Source organism: Falco naumanni, chromosome 5 (assembly GCF_017639655.2).
Source record: "Falco naumanni isolate bFalNau1 chromosome 5, bFalNau1.pat, whole genome shotgun sequence".
Classification (NCBI taxonomy): domain Eukaryota; kingdom Metazoa; phylum Chordata; class Aves; order Falconiformes; family Falconidae; genus Falco; species Falco naumanni.
The window spans coordinates 85,029,872-85,046,576 of NC_054058.1; the positions used below are offsets into that span (position 1 = coordinate 85,029,872).

The window sequence follows — 16,705 nt, forward strand, 5'->3', positions numbered from 1 at the left end:
ATTTTCAGTCATGTCTGAAATAGCTTCTGTTCTACTACAGGGACTTCTCAAAAAAATTTAATGTTTTTTTTCAGCATCTCTGTTCAGCTTATTCACACACACACACACACCCCTGCCCCATCCCAATGGGATTTTTTTAAATGAACAATATAATCTGTACGATTTCAAAATCACTAAGTCCCAATTTTATTCAATTTTTCATGTGTCGGCTTGTCTACAATTTGCATCCACTGTATCCTACTGCTGACTTACCACTTCAATCTCGTATTGGTCCTTAGTGACTACAAGTTTCATATCAACCTCAGACTGTGACAGTAAAGTGAGACATATTTATTGACCAGTGCTAAGATCAGGACTAGCTCTGTAAAACCCAAGTAGTCTTCTAAAGACCACAATAATATTTTTCTACTTTCAGCCCTGTGTAGAATAAAGGAAGGCAGCAGTATAATTTTGAAAAGAATAGAACCTAAAACATTTTTGCTTATCTCATTGGGTTTTGTTGTTTGGTTTTTTAAAACCCAGCATCCACAATTTTCAGGAAAATAACATGGATGGAGTATAAGTTTGAACTCTACTGCCCTATTATCTACGGGCAGAAGAGCACCCTGCAGGCAGTATGATTGTCATATTTTGTTTATAGGTACATACAGCACTAAGTGCTCCTGTTGTGTATTTCACTATAGTGTGTTCTTTTGTTAAGCACAGGGCTTAGGTTCAGCAATTTGAAAACATCTATCAATTATATAATTGCTACCACAGGAAAAGAGAGGCTCTCTGGTTTCTTTAATGAAATATAGTGGCCTTCAGCAAAGCTTGAAACTTATTTGCTGCAGTTAGAGAAAACATCAGAAGCTTCTTGAATATATTTTATTTTTTTTTACCATGTCACAAGAAAGGGAACTAATGCATTTTGAATCCTTTACTTCCAAAAAGAATTGACTAATGTCAGTGTCGATAGCTTCCTTCAGGATTAGATACATAATTTACAAGAGTCCTAGAAAAGAAGAGAAATCAAATACTGATTCAAATCTTTCTGTGATATGGCTGCCTGAAGGGAAGCTCTTTGTCGATGTGGGGTTCCCAATTTTTACTAGTTCACCAAACACTGTGCTTAAGGCTGATGATGATTATGGCTGTCTCTCTGATAGTTCATCACATCAGTGTAATTTTAATTTATGGTTTTCTTAGTCATAAATCAAGACCATTACAGAAAAATGGATGCCCCTGAGTCATGTATATCCTTAATGCATACACTCCATAAATCGGAAAGCTTTTATGCTTCCTATTATTTCTAAGAGAACGTTAGAAATTTCTTACTGTAAAATTTCTCTTGCGTTTTAACAGAATTCTTAGGCTCCGGTGAAAAAAAAAAAAACCAAACCAAACCAAACACAGGTGAATTCTGTCTTAAAAAATTAACTATTTTCATTTTCATTATACAGTGCTTTCATATGCTTTGATTTTTTCTTAACAAAAAATTTCACATAAATTGATATTCACTCAAGATTTTTAACTGTATCAGTTAAATACCTCATTCTGAAAGCACCAATAATTGTGTCTACCTGAAGTCCCATCAATCAAAAATTACTAACTTGGAAGACTATGGGTTTGGATCTATATGTTTTTCAGATTAGGATCTTTAAACACAGATTTTGGTAGACCAAATCAATGTATAATCTTGAAATGAAATCTGAGCATGCTTTAAGCTATATTTAAAAAGTGTTTTTTTAAAAAACCTCAATGTATTAGATTTTAAAATTCTTAAACATTTCAACATTTCTTTTTCCATCTGGCATTTAAGTTTCAAAATAGAACATCTTTGAAGAGGGTAAAAAGTCCCTCAGAAATGAACCAGAACAGACTGGATGGGTAACTAAGTAAAGAAAACTGAGAAACTTGATATTACAGCTTTAAGATGGGGACTATTTTCATTTACTGCCACTGACAAAAGCCATCAGTCAACATCTCAATCTAGCCGTTGTTACAATGCATGCAATACAGGACACAGTTTCTAAGAGGGAATTCATTATTAATCATAAAAAGAAGTTGATTTCAAATCATAAGTGCCGGGAAAAGCAAGCTTGTTTTTAACAACTTTCCTCCTACAAAGATTACATGGTTGAGAGCTCAAATTTGCTAAACCCACACATTTGTAGGGAACTTTTACGTGTGACCTGGTATGTAAAATACTGTTACACTATGAATAAAACATAAATTTTGCAGAAACAGCTACTTTTCCCTGGATTTTATTCATTATGAAAAACAGAATATATTTTGGAAGAAAGGATTTTAACTACAGAGTTTCCTGAAGAATAAGTTCTCTTCTCCTGATAAAGGAAAATGCAGAAAGCAAACAACGGAAAACCCTGACAGTTAATGTGTAGTCAATGACCAGAAGTTCTAAGGTAATTATTTTTTTCCTTCAAAGTGGTACTAAAAATTTTTAGAGTCTATTTATTTTAGGTACATTAAGATCATTTAAAGTCAGGCAACCTTAGAGAGTAAAAGGACTTTAAAAGGAGTGTAAAATTACATTGTCAGAATCATGTAAAATTATATTTGTGTAAAAGACAAAGAGGTTCTTTGAGATTATGGTTTGATGTATCTAGATAGCTGTTTTCAGAGTTCCCTTGCATCTGTCAAAGACTGATTAAACTCAAGAATCACACAAAAATTTACATTTTTAATATCATGGCTCTTTTTTTAATGTCTACACTGTATGTCTCGGCATTGTCATGCATGCATTTGTTTTGTAAAAATTGCAAGAGTATTACTGACCAGTAACCATGAAGTTCCTGTACCTGGAAGCTATAGCTGCTTCAGAGGAAATCTGAAAGGTCAGTCTGCCTAAAGGAGAACATTAATGTTACTGAGAACTACAGGGAGAAACCAGCATCGCAGCTAGAAGGGTCTCCGCAGCTGTTGAAGCCTGCTGACAAAGAACCCCTTCGGGAGCATGGTACAGAGTCTTTATCTAGCCAGAGTTAGCGCTTTCCGCCCAAAGGGAAAACCAGCACTGCACCAGGAAGGGAACAAGTCTGAAGCTTGACCACAGGGACCCTGCAGAGTCAGTGAAAACTTTGAGGGACCAGGGACACCAGCAGAGGAATCCTGAATCCCAAGGGTCAGCGTCAGAGACAGGACCAGGGCCAGCCAGTGGGTGAGGAGCCACAGCCCACACACCAGAGACACACAGCCAAAGCCTGACAGAGAAATTGTCACAGAGCATCCTAAGGGAAAGGGGAAAAAAAAGATATGGAGCGTGTGTAATGGTGTGTGTGTGTCAAAACCCCAAAAGATCAGAAAGAAAAAAGGAAAAGTTTTATTCAGTTATTTGGATGCAAGACATGTTCTAATCTTAGTTACTTTAATTGTTCCAAAGGTTGAACTGTACTACAAACTTGATACTTTCATGATCTATTCTTCTGTCACAGGAAATAAATAAATGAATATGAGATAAATTTTCTGAAGCACAGTACCAGCTGTATAGATGAACACAATCATAAACACATCATAACTACATGTTACCACACAATTTGAGGCAGAAATATCTGTAAAAACAAGAGTAATCTATAAAGGATATCTAGCTGACAGAGATTCATTAAAAATCATAGTTACATGTGTCTTCATTAAGAGGAAACTGCAGGAGAAAGGAGGATACAGAGAGGAAAGATTTATATTTTAAAAGCATCTCCTTTACAGAGCAGCAGGGTAAAAATTGCCCTGCCAACTTAATATTGCTTTGCCTTCAATAAATATAGATGTTTTCACTGAAACCAATGAAAACATCCACTGTGTTCCTTCTGATTCATTGGCAATCAAAGGCACTACCTAATTTGCAATATGATGATTTGGAGTATTGACAATCATTCAAAAAGATTACTTGGGTTTAGTACATTTTGTCTAGTGAGAGGAGGCAACAGCTTTGCCACAGCAGATCATCATGTGGCATAACTACTATTGACACATGCTAAGTAAATTTAATGAATACAGAAACAGATGGAAATTAACTGTATCACCCCTATTACGACTTCCTTCTTCACTGTTACCGTACCAGCGCCTACAGACAGAAATGGAGACCAGTGTGCAGCATCTCAAGCCCTGACAAACTTTATTTCTTAAAGTCCAGTTGTCCCTTTGGGAATCTTTCAGGCTTTCAATAAAGATGAGCAGGTCAAGAATCAGAATGGAAAGGTAGGGAGAGAAACATGTCCTTCCTGAATCAATCCAGATGCACCATGCACAGGGGGACTAAGCCCTGTCTGCCTGCTCACACCCTGGTCCACGTGAGCAGGAGTTGTGCCGCAGAGCAGGGGGCAGTGGGATGAGAGTGGGGCCGTGACACGAGGCTGGGAGGAGAAACACCCACTGTGGAGCCATGTGCCAGCCTGTTCGCATCTCCACACACTAGACAGCTCGCCTGCAAATTTCAACAACCAGTGGTATCCAGCACATGAGCTCATGGAGGTGAAAAAAAAAGAAGCAAAAAGAGAGGAAAAAAACATTCTAACACATCCATTCTTACTGACAGTTAACAAGTGGTGTCCTTAGATAAACCCTTTCCTGTTTGTTTTGTGGTTAACGTGGTTAGCACGGTGTGGTTTCAATAGTCTGAGTAGCAGTCGATGTAATCACATTTTGGAGAACTCCTTGGAGTGCCCATACATGAGGTGGAAATAATGACACTGAAAAGCTACAGGCTTAATGAAAAATTTAGCAGCTTAGGAGGGGGATAGAAACAGGCAGATTAGAATGGAATTAAAACTGAAGCAAATTCTAAGGTAGCTTTTAGCTACTACTATGTAACTGCTATGTTAGTACCAACATTTGTGCAAAATGTGTGTATCAGTCTTTCAGATCACTTTATGAACACTAACTTCTCAGAAAACTGTGGTAATTATGAAGCTCTGGAATATATGCCATATATTATATGCCATATATATATATATATATATATATATATATATATATATATAACATGCCATAGTTATGATAAGGGTCTAACTCTAGTATTTTCCAGAAATTACTATTTATTATTAATCTTTAAAATTGTTTAACCATTTTTTTCCCCTTTCATGTCTTTCAGCAGACAGATATCAGGTTAGTGGAGGGAGTTAACACTGCCACACAATCTGCTACACACAGTTTCTGTTGGCAGGGGTTTTTTTCTATTTGGGCAGAAGAATTAAATAAATGAGTCCTTGCCAAGTAGTTACAAATATTAAATAGTAGATATGGTAAAGTTGTTTAACAGCTGTGGCTGAAAATGGAAAGCTATCGTGTGTTACTGTGGGTAGCACTCATAATTATTGCAAAGTAGTCTCTACAGGAGAATAATTTGTAAAAAATTACTACACCGTCTTTGTTACTTTTCTTCAGGAAGCTCTCACGTGGAAAACGAGAGATGTTTGAAACCTGCTTTTTGTGGTTTGATTAAAGTCATTGCATAAGCTCCCTTTGGTGAAATCTACTCATCAATTCACACTGTTGCACTTTCCATCAGTCCTTAGCAAAACTAAACTTGATATTTCACATTTGCAGAGCTACCCAAACGGCTAACATACCTCAAGTAAACCCTGCAAACATTGCACAGCTAACAAGGAAACAGGTCAACTTCATTTTGTTTTTCTCATGACTGTAAATCTTCCTGCATGGAGCCATCTTCTGAAAGAAAGAAGTGTCTTGGGCTCAACAACTTCTCAAGTTACTGCTGTGGTTTGATGTTAGCTGTCATAGAAATATTGCCTATCGTAGTCTCTGCATTTATTTGGATGGTGATTTAAAAAAATAATAATTCCATGCATAGGTGGGGCTTAACTGCTAAAAAATTTGCAGAACATACTAAGGCAACAATTACAAACTCCTCCTCAAGATGGGTAAGTTACTGTCTTTTGTTTCTTCTGCTATTAATTAAGGGACTATACTAATCCTAGTTAACTTTATAGAAAAAAAACAAATTTTCCCTTTATATTCAAGAAATATTTCTATTGCAGTAGAGGTTATAGTCCAAACTTATGTTTTACTAAATACATTTCTATCCTCTTGTATTTTTTTGAATACCCAGGCAATATATATGTACCTATCATTTTGTCTGACACCATCTTTTGAAGGAGGAGTTACTATTTCCCTGAATAACTTAATAATCGGTCTGTGCAATATCAGATGTATAATGGCTCTAGAATATAAGTTAAAGGAGCAGGTAAATGCACAACCTAACCTACTTTAAAATATTAAAAAATTGGTTCAAGTTACTGTGCTATCATTTACTGCCTTCTAAGAAGAGAATGCAGGAGCTTTCTTCTGCCAACTGAACAAAGAAGAAATCATCAATATTTTTAAGTGTTTTGAAATAATGTAATAAGCAAATGAGTACTCTCTAATATCAGCATCACAATGAAACCACTAGAATCACAGAACCATAGAATCATTTAGGTTGGAAAAGACCTTTAAGATCATTGAGTCCAACTGTTAACCCAGCACTGCCAAGTCCACCACTATACCATGTTCCTAAGTGCCACATCTACCCATCTTTTAAATACCTCCAGGGATGGTGACTCAACCACTTCCCTGGGCAGCCTGTTCCAATGTTTGACAACCCTTTCAGCAGAGAATATTTTCCTAATATCCAATCTAAATCTCCCCTCACACAACTTGAGGCCGTTACGTCTTGCTTTACATCTTCTTAATTGGGAGAAAAGACCTACCCCCACCTGCCTTCAGCCTCCTTTCAGGTAGTTGTAGAGAGCCATAAGTTCCCCCTGAGCCTCCTCTTCTTCAGACTAAACAACCCCAGTTCCCTCAGGCACTCCTCATAAGACTTGTGCTCCAGACCCTTCCCCAGCCCCGCTGCCCGTCTCTGGACACGCTGCAGCCCCTCAGTGTCCCTCTTGCAGTGAGGGGCCCAGAGCTGAACACAGGGTTTGAGGTGCGGCATCACCAGTGCCCAGTACAGGGGGACGGTCACTGCCCTGGTCCTGCTGGCCACTCTGTTTCTGATACAAGCCAGGATGCTGTTGGCCTTCTGGGCCACCTGGGCACACTGCTGGCTCATGTTCAGCCGGCTGTTCACTAACACCCCCAGGTCCTTTCCCACCAGGCGGCTTTCCAGCCACTCTGCCCCAAGCCTGTAGCGCTGCGTGGGGTTGGTGTGACCCATGTGCAGGACCCAGCACTGAGCCTTGTTGAACCTCATGCACTTGGTCTTAGCCCATCAACACAGCCTGGGCAGACCCCTCTGTAAAGCCTGCCTGCCCTCAAGCAGATCAACACTCCTGCCCAACTTGGCATCTGCAAACTTACTGAGGGTGCACCCGATCCCCTCATACAGAACATTGGTAAAGATGTTTAACAGGACTTGCCCCAGTATTGAGCCCTGAGGAACACCACTTGTGACCATCCACCTCCATGAATTTAACTCCATCCACCACCACTCTTTTGCCTTGGCCATCCAGCTGGTTTTCACCAAGTGAAGAGTACAGCTACCCAAGCCATGAGCAGCCAGTTTCTTCAGGAAAATGCTGTGGAAAATGGTGTACTTACATTTAGATGAAGTTGGTTAGTCCACTGACCAATTACTTTGTATTCTGTACTCTTGTTGGTGATTTGATACTGAAAAATATCATAGCGTCCAGGAGCATCTCCATTTTCATTGAAGATAACAGGTGTTCCAGCACTCCCTGAAAAAAAATTAAAAAGCAGTTAGGATAAATACCTTTAAAGCAGCTTTCCAGAAAACACATTTTGGAGGAAAAATACTGATTAGAGATTAAACAGGTTCTTCTTAATGCAAGGCTAGTATGGTAATAAATCCAAAAACCTCTCAAAAAGAAAATGTGTGTTATTATCATCATCACAAAATCTACCCCATGAGTTAATTAAAACATTTTAAAATTACAATCTTTTTCAGTCTTTTTGTTTGTTTCAACTGGTTTTTCATGTGTGTGTATTATAGAACATTAGGAAATTCTGTGATAAAACGGAGAAACTAATTTTGTCTTGGGAAAGGGTACAATTTCACTTTAGGGTGTGAATACAGTGCAGGAGGCACAAAATAGTAATCTTGTAATGACTTCATAAAGAACTTTCCTATTAAGTACAAAAGTAAAATAAATACCATGAACATAGGAGCCAATGCTCATAAAAGACCTTGAGATACAAGTGTCTAAATCTGGTCAAAGTTAATTTGATCAGTTTCTAGCACTGACGACCTGTGTAAAAGTGTTTTATCAAAATAAATTAAGGACAGCAGCTGTGCTTGTTGCTTTCCTTTATACGCAGCACTGCCTGACAGAAAGGGCCATTGCTGAAGCTGTCAAAAATTATAAATCGACACTCTGTTCTTACTTCGATCAACGAAATGTTCAAAGATTGAAAACTACATGTCCACCTTGGCAACCAGGCCAGCCAAATTAGAACACGTTTTGATGAATTCCCTCAAGGTTACATCAAGGATCTATACTCCTACAGAGACTTTTCAAAAACTACACAAAGAATGTCATTTTCACCCACTCCCCAAATTTATGTGTATAGATGAACTGTATTTATAGTTGAAGTTCATTGGACTCAAATTCAAATATGTTAAAGTTCTGTTTCAGTGACTGGAGGATGAAATTTCTCTTTAATGGGAAAAAAAAACACAAACCACCACAAAACCCACCCCCAGTGTTTTCACACGTCTCCATATGAACAATCAAGAAAAGGAGAATATCCAGTTCAGTGAATTCCTACAGTATAAGACTTGTTAATGTAGAACCTACAGGCACTAAATCCACTGTGAGTACTTTCCAGAGAATGCCAAAAGAAGTTTGAAATTCTGGGTAACATATCAAGCAGAATCTAGCAGCAGAAGTGGGAACAGCAGTCTACATACTGCAGGATTTCAGCAGAAGTACTTCTTGTCTGTCTGTCTGTCTCTCTCCCATGAAGAATTTTGTTCTCTGGTTTTGTATAGCAGCTTTCATACAAAATTGATACCCAGTGAAATAAACAGTACTTTGAGAGTGACAAGTGGCACACTAACTACTATGCCAATTTTAGAGTTCTGCCAGCAAAAGTCTGGCTGCAAAAACTAGATGTGAGCAACCATGGAAGAGGAGTCTCAAAAAATTATGAGTGAGAAAGAATTAAGACCCCTCTGAAGATTTAAGAGACTCCACACAAAATTTTGGAAAGCTTTTTATGCTTTGCTTCCAATCCATTTGACAGAATTGAAGGGCAAGAACAGAGCCAGTCTACAATCTCCCCAAGCAATGAAATTTTTCTTCACTGCTCAAATAGTGGGTTGATCCAATAAATTTCTTCCACCCAATAAACATATACTCAACTGTTGTTGATATGCAGGCATGGAGGTAACCTTCAAAATATTACTCTCAAGTAATGGTGGGATTCATCTTTCCATCCAGCAGCATGTAAAGAGTTCATGGAAAGAACAGTTATCTTTTACTAATGGATACAAAATGTCCTTTCTACCCTTTAAGAACAACGGGAATTGCAGATGTTCTTTTGCTCAGCATGTGAGCATATAATCTATTGCTGGTTTTACAGATATCATGTTGTGCTGGGTTTGGCTGGGATAGCGTTCATTTCTTCATAGTATCTAGGCTGGGGCTGTGCTTTGGATTTGCGCTGGAAGCAGTGTCGATGACGCAGGGATGTTTTCGTTACCGCCGAGCAGCGCTTGCACAGAGCCAAGGCCCTTTCTGCCTCTCACCCCACCCCACCAGCGGGTGGGCTGGGGGGGCACAGGGAGCTGGGAGGGGACACAGCTGGCACAGCTGGCCCCAGCTGACCCAAGGGATATGGCAAACCATGGGACATCACACTCAGCATATAAAGCCGGGGGAAGAAGAAGGAGGGGGGGGGGAGGATGACGACACATTTGACATTATGGCATTTGCCTTCCCAAGCAACTGTTATACCTGATGGAGCCCTGCTGTCCTGGGGATGGCTGAACACCTACCTACCTGTGGAAAGTGGTAAATGAATTCCTTGGTTTGCTTTGCTTGAGTGTGCAGCTTTTGTTTACCGATTAAACTGTCTTTATCTCAGCCCATGAGTTTTCTCACTCCTACCCTTCCAGTTCTCTCCCCCATCCCACTGCGAGGGAGTGAGCGAGTGGCTGCGTGGGGCTTAGCTGCCAGCTGGGGTTAAGCTGCAACACACATACAAAGACACAGACTAAGTACAGGCGGAACCATCCTTCTCTTTGATGCAGTAGTGTTCTCCGATAAAGCATAACAGCATCTCACACTGTGCGCCTCAGTTGACAGGAACATAGAATCCTGCTGAATTCAGCTGTCATTCCAACAGAGTCCAACAAGATCTTTCTCATACAGCAGAAGTTAAAACAGCCTTTGCCAAGTTAATAAAATTAAGCTTGTTAAAAGCTGGAATATTCACAGAAGATTCAGACCCCCAAACACTGGGAAGAACACGCTGTCCTTCTGTTGAACTGCAGATTTTAGAAACAGTCACAGTGCCTGCTATAAAGTAAATTTGACTATGTTCTGGCAATGCTGCCATAGCCAGTAGATACTGTTAACAAGTAGTACCAGTACCATCTATGTCTTCTGTCTTATTACTTATATATGTCTTTTAGTTCATTATTGGTTTATGAAATGAAACATTTGATAGACCCAAAACAAGAAGGTGTACATGGCTGGATTGCACCAATAAACCATTAGCTACATAACCAGGAGAGCAAAACTTAAACACATTTGAAGAAAAAAATGGGGATTTTACCAGGGGTTCTCAGAATTATGACTACAGGATGGTAGCAGAAGCCTTGCAAGTATAAGGGCAGAGTGAAACTAGAGGCCTTAAGGCTATAAACAAATCACCAAGGGTTAATTTGTGTTCTTAAAAATAAGTTAATCTCATCTGAAGAAAAATATACCTTGGTGGATTATCTGGATGAACAGTTCATCTGAGAATGGATAGTCCACAAAATGCAAAGGTTTCCTAAGAAAATATACTATGTTGGTTAGTCCATCAAACTTAAGTGAATACTTCTGTAGAAAAACTGATTAACACTGTATAGAGATCAGCTAATTAAACCACATGGAGAAACATAGTAGCTGACCATAATTAATAGCAGATGTGGAGGCACATCTAGATTTAGTATATAACACTGTAACAAATGCCATTGTGTTGGACAAGTGCCTGTATTTTTTGCCAACCATATATGCAGAGCTGAGCACTTGACATCTGGTACTGCACTGCCATGTATGTTTTTACTGTATCATTACTATTGCAGGAAATTGCATCTTAGTTCTAGTTTAAGACACCGAGTGTTTAATTGCTCCACTTAATGGTTGTTGAAGACTGGCTGCTAAATCTAACAACGCACTGTGGAGGGAAAGTAACACAGAACACAACGTTGCCGTGAGGTAGTGAACCCAGGTAATATAAATTCCAGCTCAGATAAAAAGATTTTGGGAAGCCACACTGAATAGTTCTTGGAATAGGGTATTTGCCTTAGAGAATGAATTTGTATATCCTCATCTAGGAACGACATTTATTGGGCATCACCATAAGAAAAATGTTACTTTTGCTTATGAAAGATATCTCGGTAATGCTGGTGCATTCTGTCACCTCAGAGAATACAAAGCAGCCCACATATTTTAAAATAATTTCACTGTTTTAGTACATTTTTTTTCATAATTTGTCATCAGTCATGTAACAAGGTAATTAAAGAACAGTGAGGGAACTAAGCCTTTGGGCCCTTTCACATTTTATTTTCTGTGTGGTTATGTTGCCATACATAATTTTAACCCATTATTGACTCAGGTAATTGTATTCAATCTGTCACCATCTTAACTAATTTTTTAATATATTCTAGGTGACTTAAAGAGGACTGCATGGCAGAATTTCAAGAATGCGTAATAAGCTTGGCTAACTATGGAAAATAATGTATGCACCTTCATCATCTTCATCTTTCCTTTGTGCTAATTCTTTTTTTTTTTTTTTCCTAATATATAAATACAGTTACTAACTTCTTTTGGGAACTGATTCTGAAATGTCTTTTTGCTGAAGAATTCCAGGATACTTTTAGAAAGTATTTTCTTTTTTTTTTTTTTTCTTTTTTTTTTCCTTTGTGATGTATAGCTGTAGACTGTTAAGTGGAAGGAAAATTTTGAATTTCACAATGAAGCATTGTCAAAAATTTTACAGACTTGTTTTGAAATCACACTTCCTTTGCAGTTAAAAGATAAAACAAAATAGGAAAATCATTTGATGTCCTCAAGCTCTAAAGGAAAGACAAACAGTTAAGTCTCATGGCTAGTATAGGCCAAAAGTGTTGATTTTTCTTTACAGGATCTATTTAACAAAAAAGGGATTAGATACAGTGAGAAATGCATGCAGGGAGATCCCCATCCATCCATTCTTGTACTCCTTCAAAGACATCGCAGCACGAAGCAATTACGTTGCCCTGACAGCAGAGCTATGGCTATGTCCAATGATGTGGTTCATAATATGGACAAAGAAATACTGGGCTGTACATCTGAACTGGTGTCTTGAGGTTTTCAGGTCATAAACATAAACATCTGTCTACTGCTGGATACCCTCTTAACAGCCATCTATACTGTAAGTATGATGTCACCTAAAAGCTTCAGAGTCTTTGCTGTATTGTATACCAAGTCCTTTAGATATTTTTTTTAAGCTCTGAATGGCTGGTAAATAGATCCTGCTTCAAAATCACTCCGAAATCAGATTAAATAGATACTCTTCTATAAACCCTATAAAAGTATGCTTTATAGAATAGTTGTTACCATTCGTTTGAAGACAATCCATATTCACAGCACAAAATAATGTTACATTTTATTAAGCCTAAGGACACGTTCACTTATTGCAGATATAAAGTAATAATCTGGTACTGAACAAAATTCCTCCTCCTCCTTCCCAGTTTACAGCCAGCAGCATTAAACAGCTCTGGGTGTTAAACTAGCACATTAGCTAAACATTACTGAAGCAATGTAACTGTGACCTCAGCTGTTTATGATCCTTTCAAAATGCAGCTTAAACTACCCAGAAACATCATTTAGAGAAGGAAAAAAGTGAAATGCATGAGATTTCTAATTCAATATCAAGTAAGTAATGGATCATTTTGGATTTTTAATGTCTTACATTCATGTCAAGGACTCTTTCTGATTAACAACTGTTTTATGACAGGTCCCTTGTGCACTGAACCTGAAAATTTAAAGTCTTCTAAAGAAATCCCTACGTGTGTACCTTGATATTCTTAAGATGCTGCTCAGCAACTACCTTAACCTGCATGTGCTTGCCTTAACAAGTTACATTTCACATGAATCTAAGATGTCCTCATTCCTAACGTAAACTGCAATCAGTTTCTTGTGAGGTTAAGGGCCCCTGTGATGCCCAGATGCCTTCCAAAGAACTAGTTCTTTTTACATCTCAGGTAGCTGAAAAGAAGTGGAATGACTGGGAAACCCTGTGTTCACGGGTAGTAGTGCCCAACTGCATATTGAAGTGATTTATCTGTAACAGTTCCTGAATTAAGAATAGTGGTGACCCTTATTAAATAATAATAATAATAATAAATCCACTAAATTAAATCAACAGCCTTGGATTTTTCTTGTATGAAAAGCTTTAATAAAAATGTACTTATTACAAGGTACTGCTACTTCAGTGCCTTGACAAAAGTGTAGAAAAGTGGTTGCGCTGGTAAGTCTCACAACTGCCATTTACAGAATTTTCCAACTTTAGTGGAAGTAATATCATTACAAAGCTTGACACCAGATACAATTCTCTTATTTCATCAGATTTCAGTGTCCTGATACTAATTCAATTTTTTAAACTGAAATGAAAATTACTTAAGCCTTCATCCTTTGAGCTGTTCCTCATAGGCTGTTTTACCTGTTATGAATCCTAATGCAGCCAGCATGGATTCAAGGGTATATTTAGGTGAATGGAAGTCAAGCAGTTTACTGTACACTACATTACAGTTAACTGTTATGTATGAAAAATTTCAGAATGCACCATCTGTTAGAATTTGGCTTTACTGGAAGACTCCTCAGATTTATAGGATCAACCCTTATTCCATTAATTTATATGATTAGTTTTACATGCTAGAGTTGGGGGTTCAGATTTTTTTTTAATTAACATTTCTTTTTAATTAGCATTTCATTTTAATTAGCCATTAAAAGGAAAATTTCACAGAGATGTACATGCATTAAATTGTTTTCCTTGAAGCAGAAAGAGGGAGAGTAACCATTTGAACTTTCAGTACTGTGAATTCCCAGAGAAGAATGCATTTGTAAAATTAAACAAGAAATTTGTCACTTGTGAGTATTTTAATGAGAGAAATTAAATAGAAGTTTGTTGAATAAATAGAAAAATAAATAGAAAAGAGTAAATATAAGCTGTTTGAACATTTAATACTTGGGGGGGGGGGGGGGGGGGGGGGGGGGGGATGCCAGAAAATCATAAACAGCTACTCAGAACTAACAGAACTTAATTTGTGAATGTTAGTCTGGCACACAGAGAAGGAATACACACTGTATGTGTATATATACACTATGTAAGGTTTGTCAGAAACGAAGCCATTATCTGCTCAGTCTCCATACAGCAGACATTTTCAAACAAGCCGTGCGATTACTAAAATACCCAATGATGACTGTCTTCTATTTTCCTAAATTTATCTTATTACTAAAATACCCAATGATACTGTCATCTATTCAACACCTGAAAAGACTTCTCTTTACGCTTACCCTAAATGCTTCAGTTCAAGATTAGGACAATAAAGCAGGATTTCATCCAGTTGTTGTAAACACAGGTGCTTACTGACTTTTTAAATATCCTAAGATACTGGACACATCCACAAAGATATGTAAAATATGCATATGACAGAGAACCTGTGCCTTTCTGAGGCAGCAGCTGGAGGCCAGATGGATACCCTGGAGTATCTGGAATGGCATTCAATGCCCGTGTTTAGACAATTTATCTTTCTTACCATGGGGCAAATTCTGGCTATTCATGTATGAGTGCACAAAATAGAACCAGAGAGAAACTGAAAGTGCTACAGGAAATGAATTATATACAAATGTGGGACATATGTGATATAAATTATAGTGGTACCCACTACAAGGCTCATAGAGAAAGTAAAAAAAAAAATAGTATTAGTATAAACTGATATAAATCAATTCCAGGTCAGGCAGTACAACTTTAAATTATTGAAGTTGATGGACAAGAACTTTAGTGGTAATTCTATAGAGACAGATATAATTTATTTGATGTCTTGGTCCTCAGCACAGTGAATGATTGAAAATGTGTACTTCTGTGAAAGGAACAGTTCATTCCACCCCTGCATGAGAACATCAGTCAGGGAGAGTATCATGAGGACATTGTATTTAAAATAACAAATAACTAGTAGTACTCTTTTCATTCCTGAATGTATTAGAACTTTTTGCCACAACAAGCAGAGAGAGATGATGTGTCATAAAACTTACCCTAAAAAAAATAAAATTTGAAGATGTGACTGAGCTGTTACAGCCAACAGTATAGGTATATTAAACAGCAATTTGCTGCATCATTCATTAGTGTGTCTATCAGTGTTTATTAAAAGTAGTGATATAGGTGCAATGCTGTTTCATCCAGTTCTTCACCTACTAATTCCAAGAATATATAGGAGAAAAATTCTATATTTAGTTTGTTCCCTGCATTTTCACCCCAGGCACCTGCTGTTGGTCACTCTCAGCAAGTGTACTGCACTGCTCCAGAATACAAAAGGACAGAACTCTAACTCCCCTCTTTACAGCACCTTGAGTCTACTAAGAGATGACAAGTAACCTGTAATACAACAGCATCACAGATCAAACTTCATATTTTGCCAGATAAAGAATCAAAATTGCTAGACACTGGTCCTGCTACGGTGACATAGTATCGTGGAAGCAGTTTTCTATTTCCCAGCCTGGGCTTATCCTGTTCTCTGCACAGTGAGGCTACGCCTCTGCCTTCACCTCTCCTCCCAGAGGTAGGGCAGTACTATGTGAATGACTTTCCCTACTCCAGGGCTAAATGGGAGGGGTGGGAGTTGTCGATGAGCTTCTTCACAGGTAGGTGCTAAAGCAAGATTGGAATTAGCACTGAGGCATTGGCAGAAACACCCGACAGTCCTAGGAAAGGAGTGTGAAGGAGGAGGTTGTGATGGGGTAGGAACTACTGAGGAAGAGAAAATGAGCCCCATTTGGATCTCCGCTGCCGCCTTAGCTTTGTTCCTTTCACCTCTGGAAAAGGGACAGCCCTGGTCACACAATGACGTCAGAGTAGATAGGGAGAGGGATTCCCTACACATAGCCCAAAACCTCAGTGCTGCTAGCATACTTGAAAGAATTCAACCTGTTTTTATTCTGTACTCTGAAAATCCACAGAGACAAATTTATTTTAAAATCTAAGGCATACATTGTGTGCCAGAGAAGATTGGTTCAGTTCTGCAGTTGAAGAACCCTGTAAGTCAAAGCCAACAGGCTCTGGGAACAGATATTGTATGCAATGGAGACACATAACTCAATCCTTTAAAAATCGACACGTAACATAAAATTCAACTGCAAGATACATACTACTCTAGTAACATACTAAAATAGTAGCAAGGTGGTATGACATTACTACAAGCTAACAGCTTGTACTGGAAGAGGAAGTTGCAAGAGGGTGGTTAGGATTTGGGGGTAACAACTATACAAAAGGTGTA

The 16,705-nt window shown here is 38.2% G+C and overlaps 1 protein-coding gene across 3 annotated transcripts in view; it reads right to left on the reverse strand.

The window, feature by feature from the left end:
* Positions 1 to 16,705, reverse strand: part of GRM8 (glutamate metabotropic receptor 8) — a 359,395-nt gene that overhangs the window by 68,299 nt on the left and 274,391 nt on the right. For all 3 annotated transcript variants that reach the window (XM_040596730.1, XM_040596729.1, XM_040596731.1), the window contains one exon: positions 7,540 to 7,676. In XM_040596730.1, coding sequence (XP_040452664.1) covers positions 7,540 to 7,676 — 137 coding nt within the window. The remainder of the gene's footprint in view (positions 1 to 7,539; positions 7,677 to 16,705) is intronic.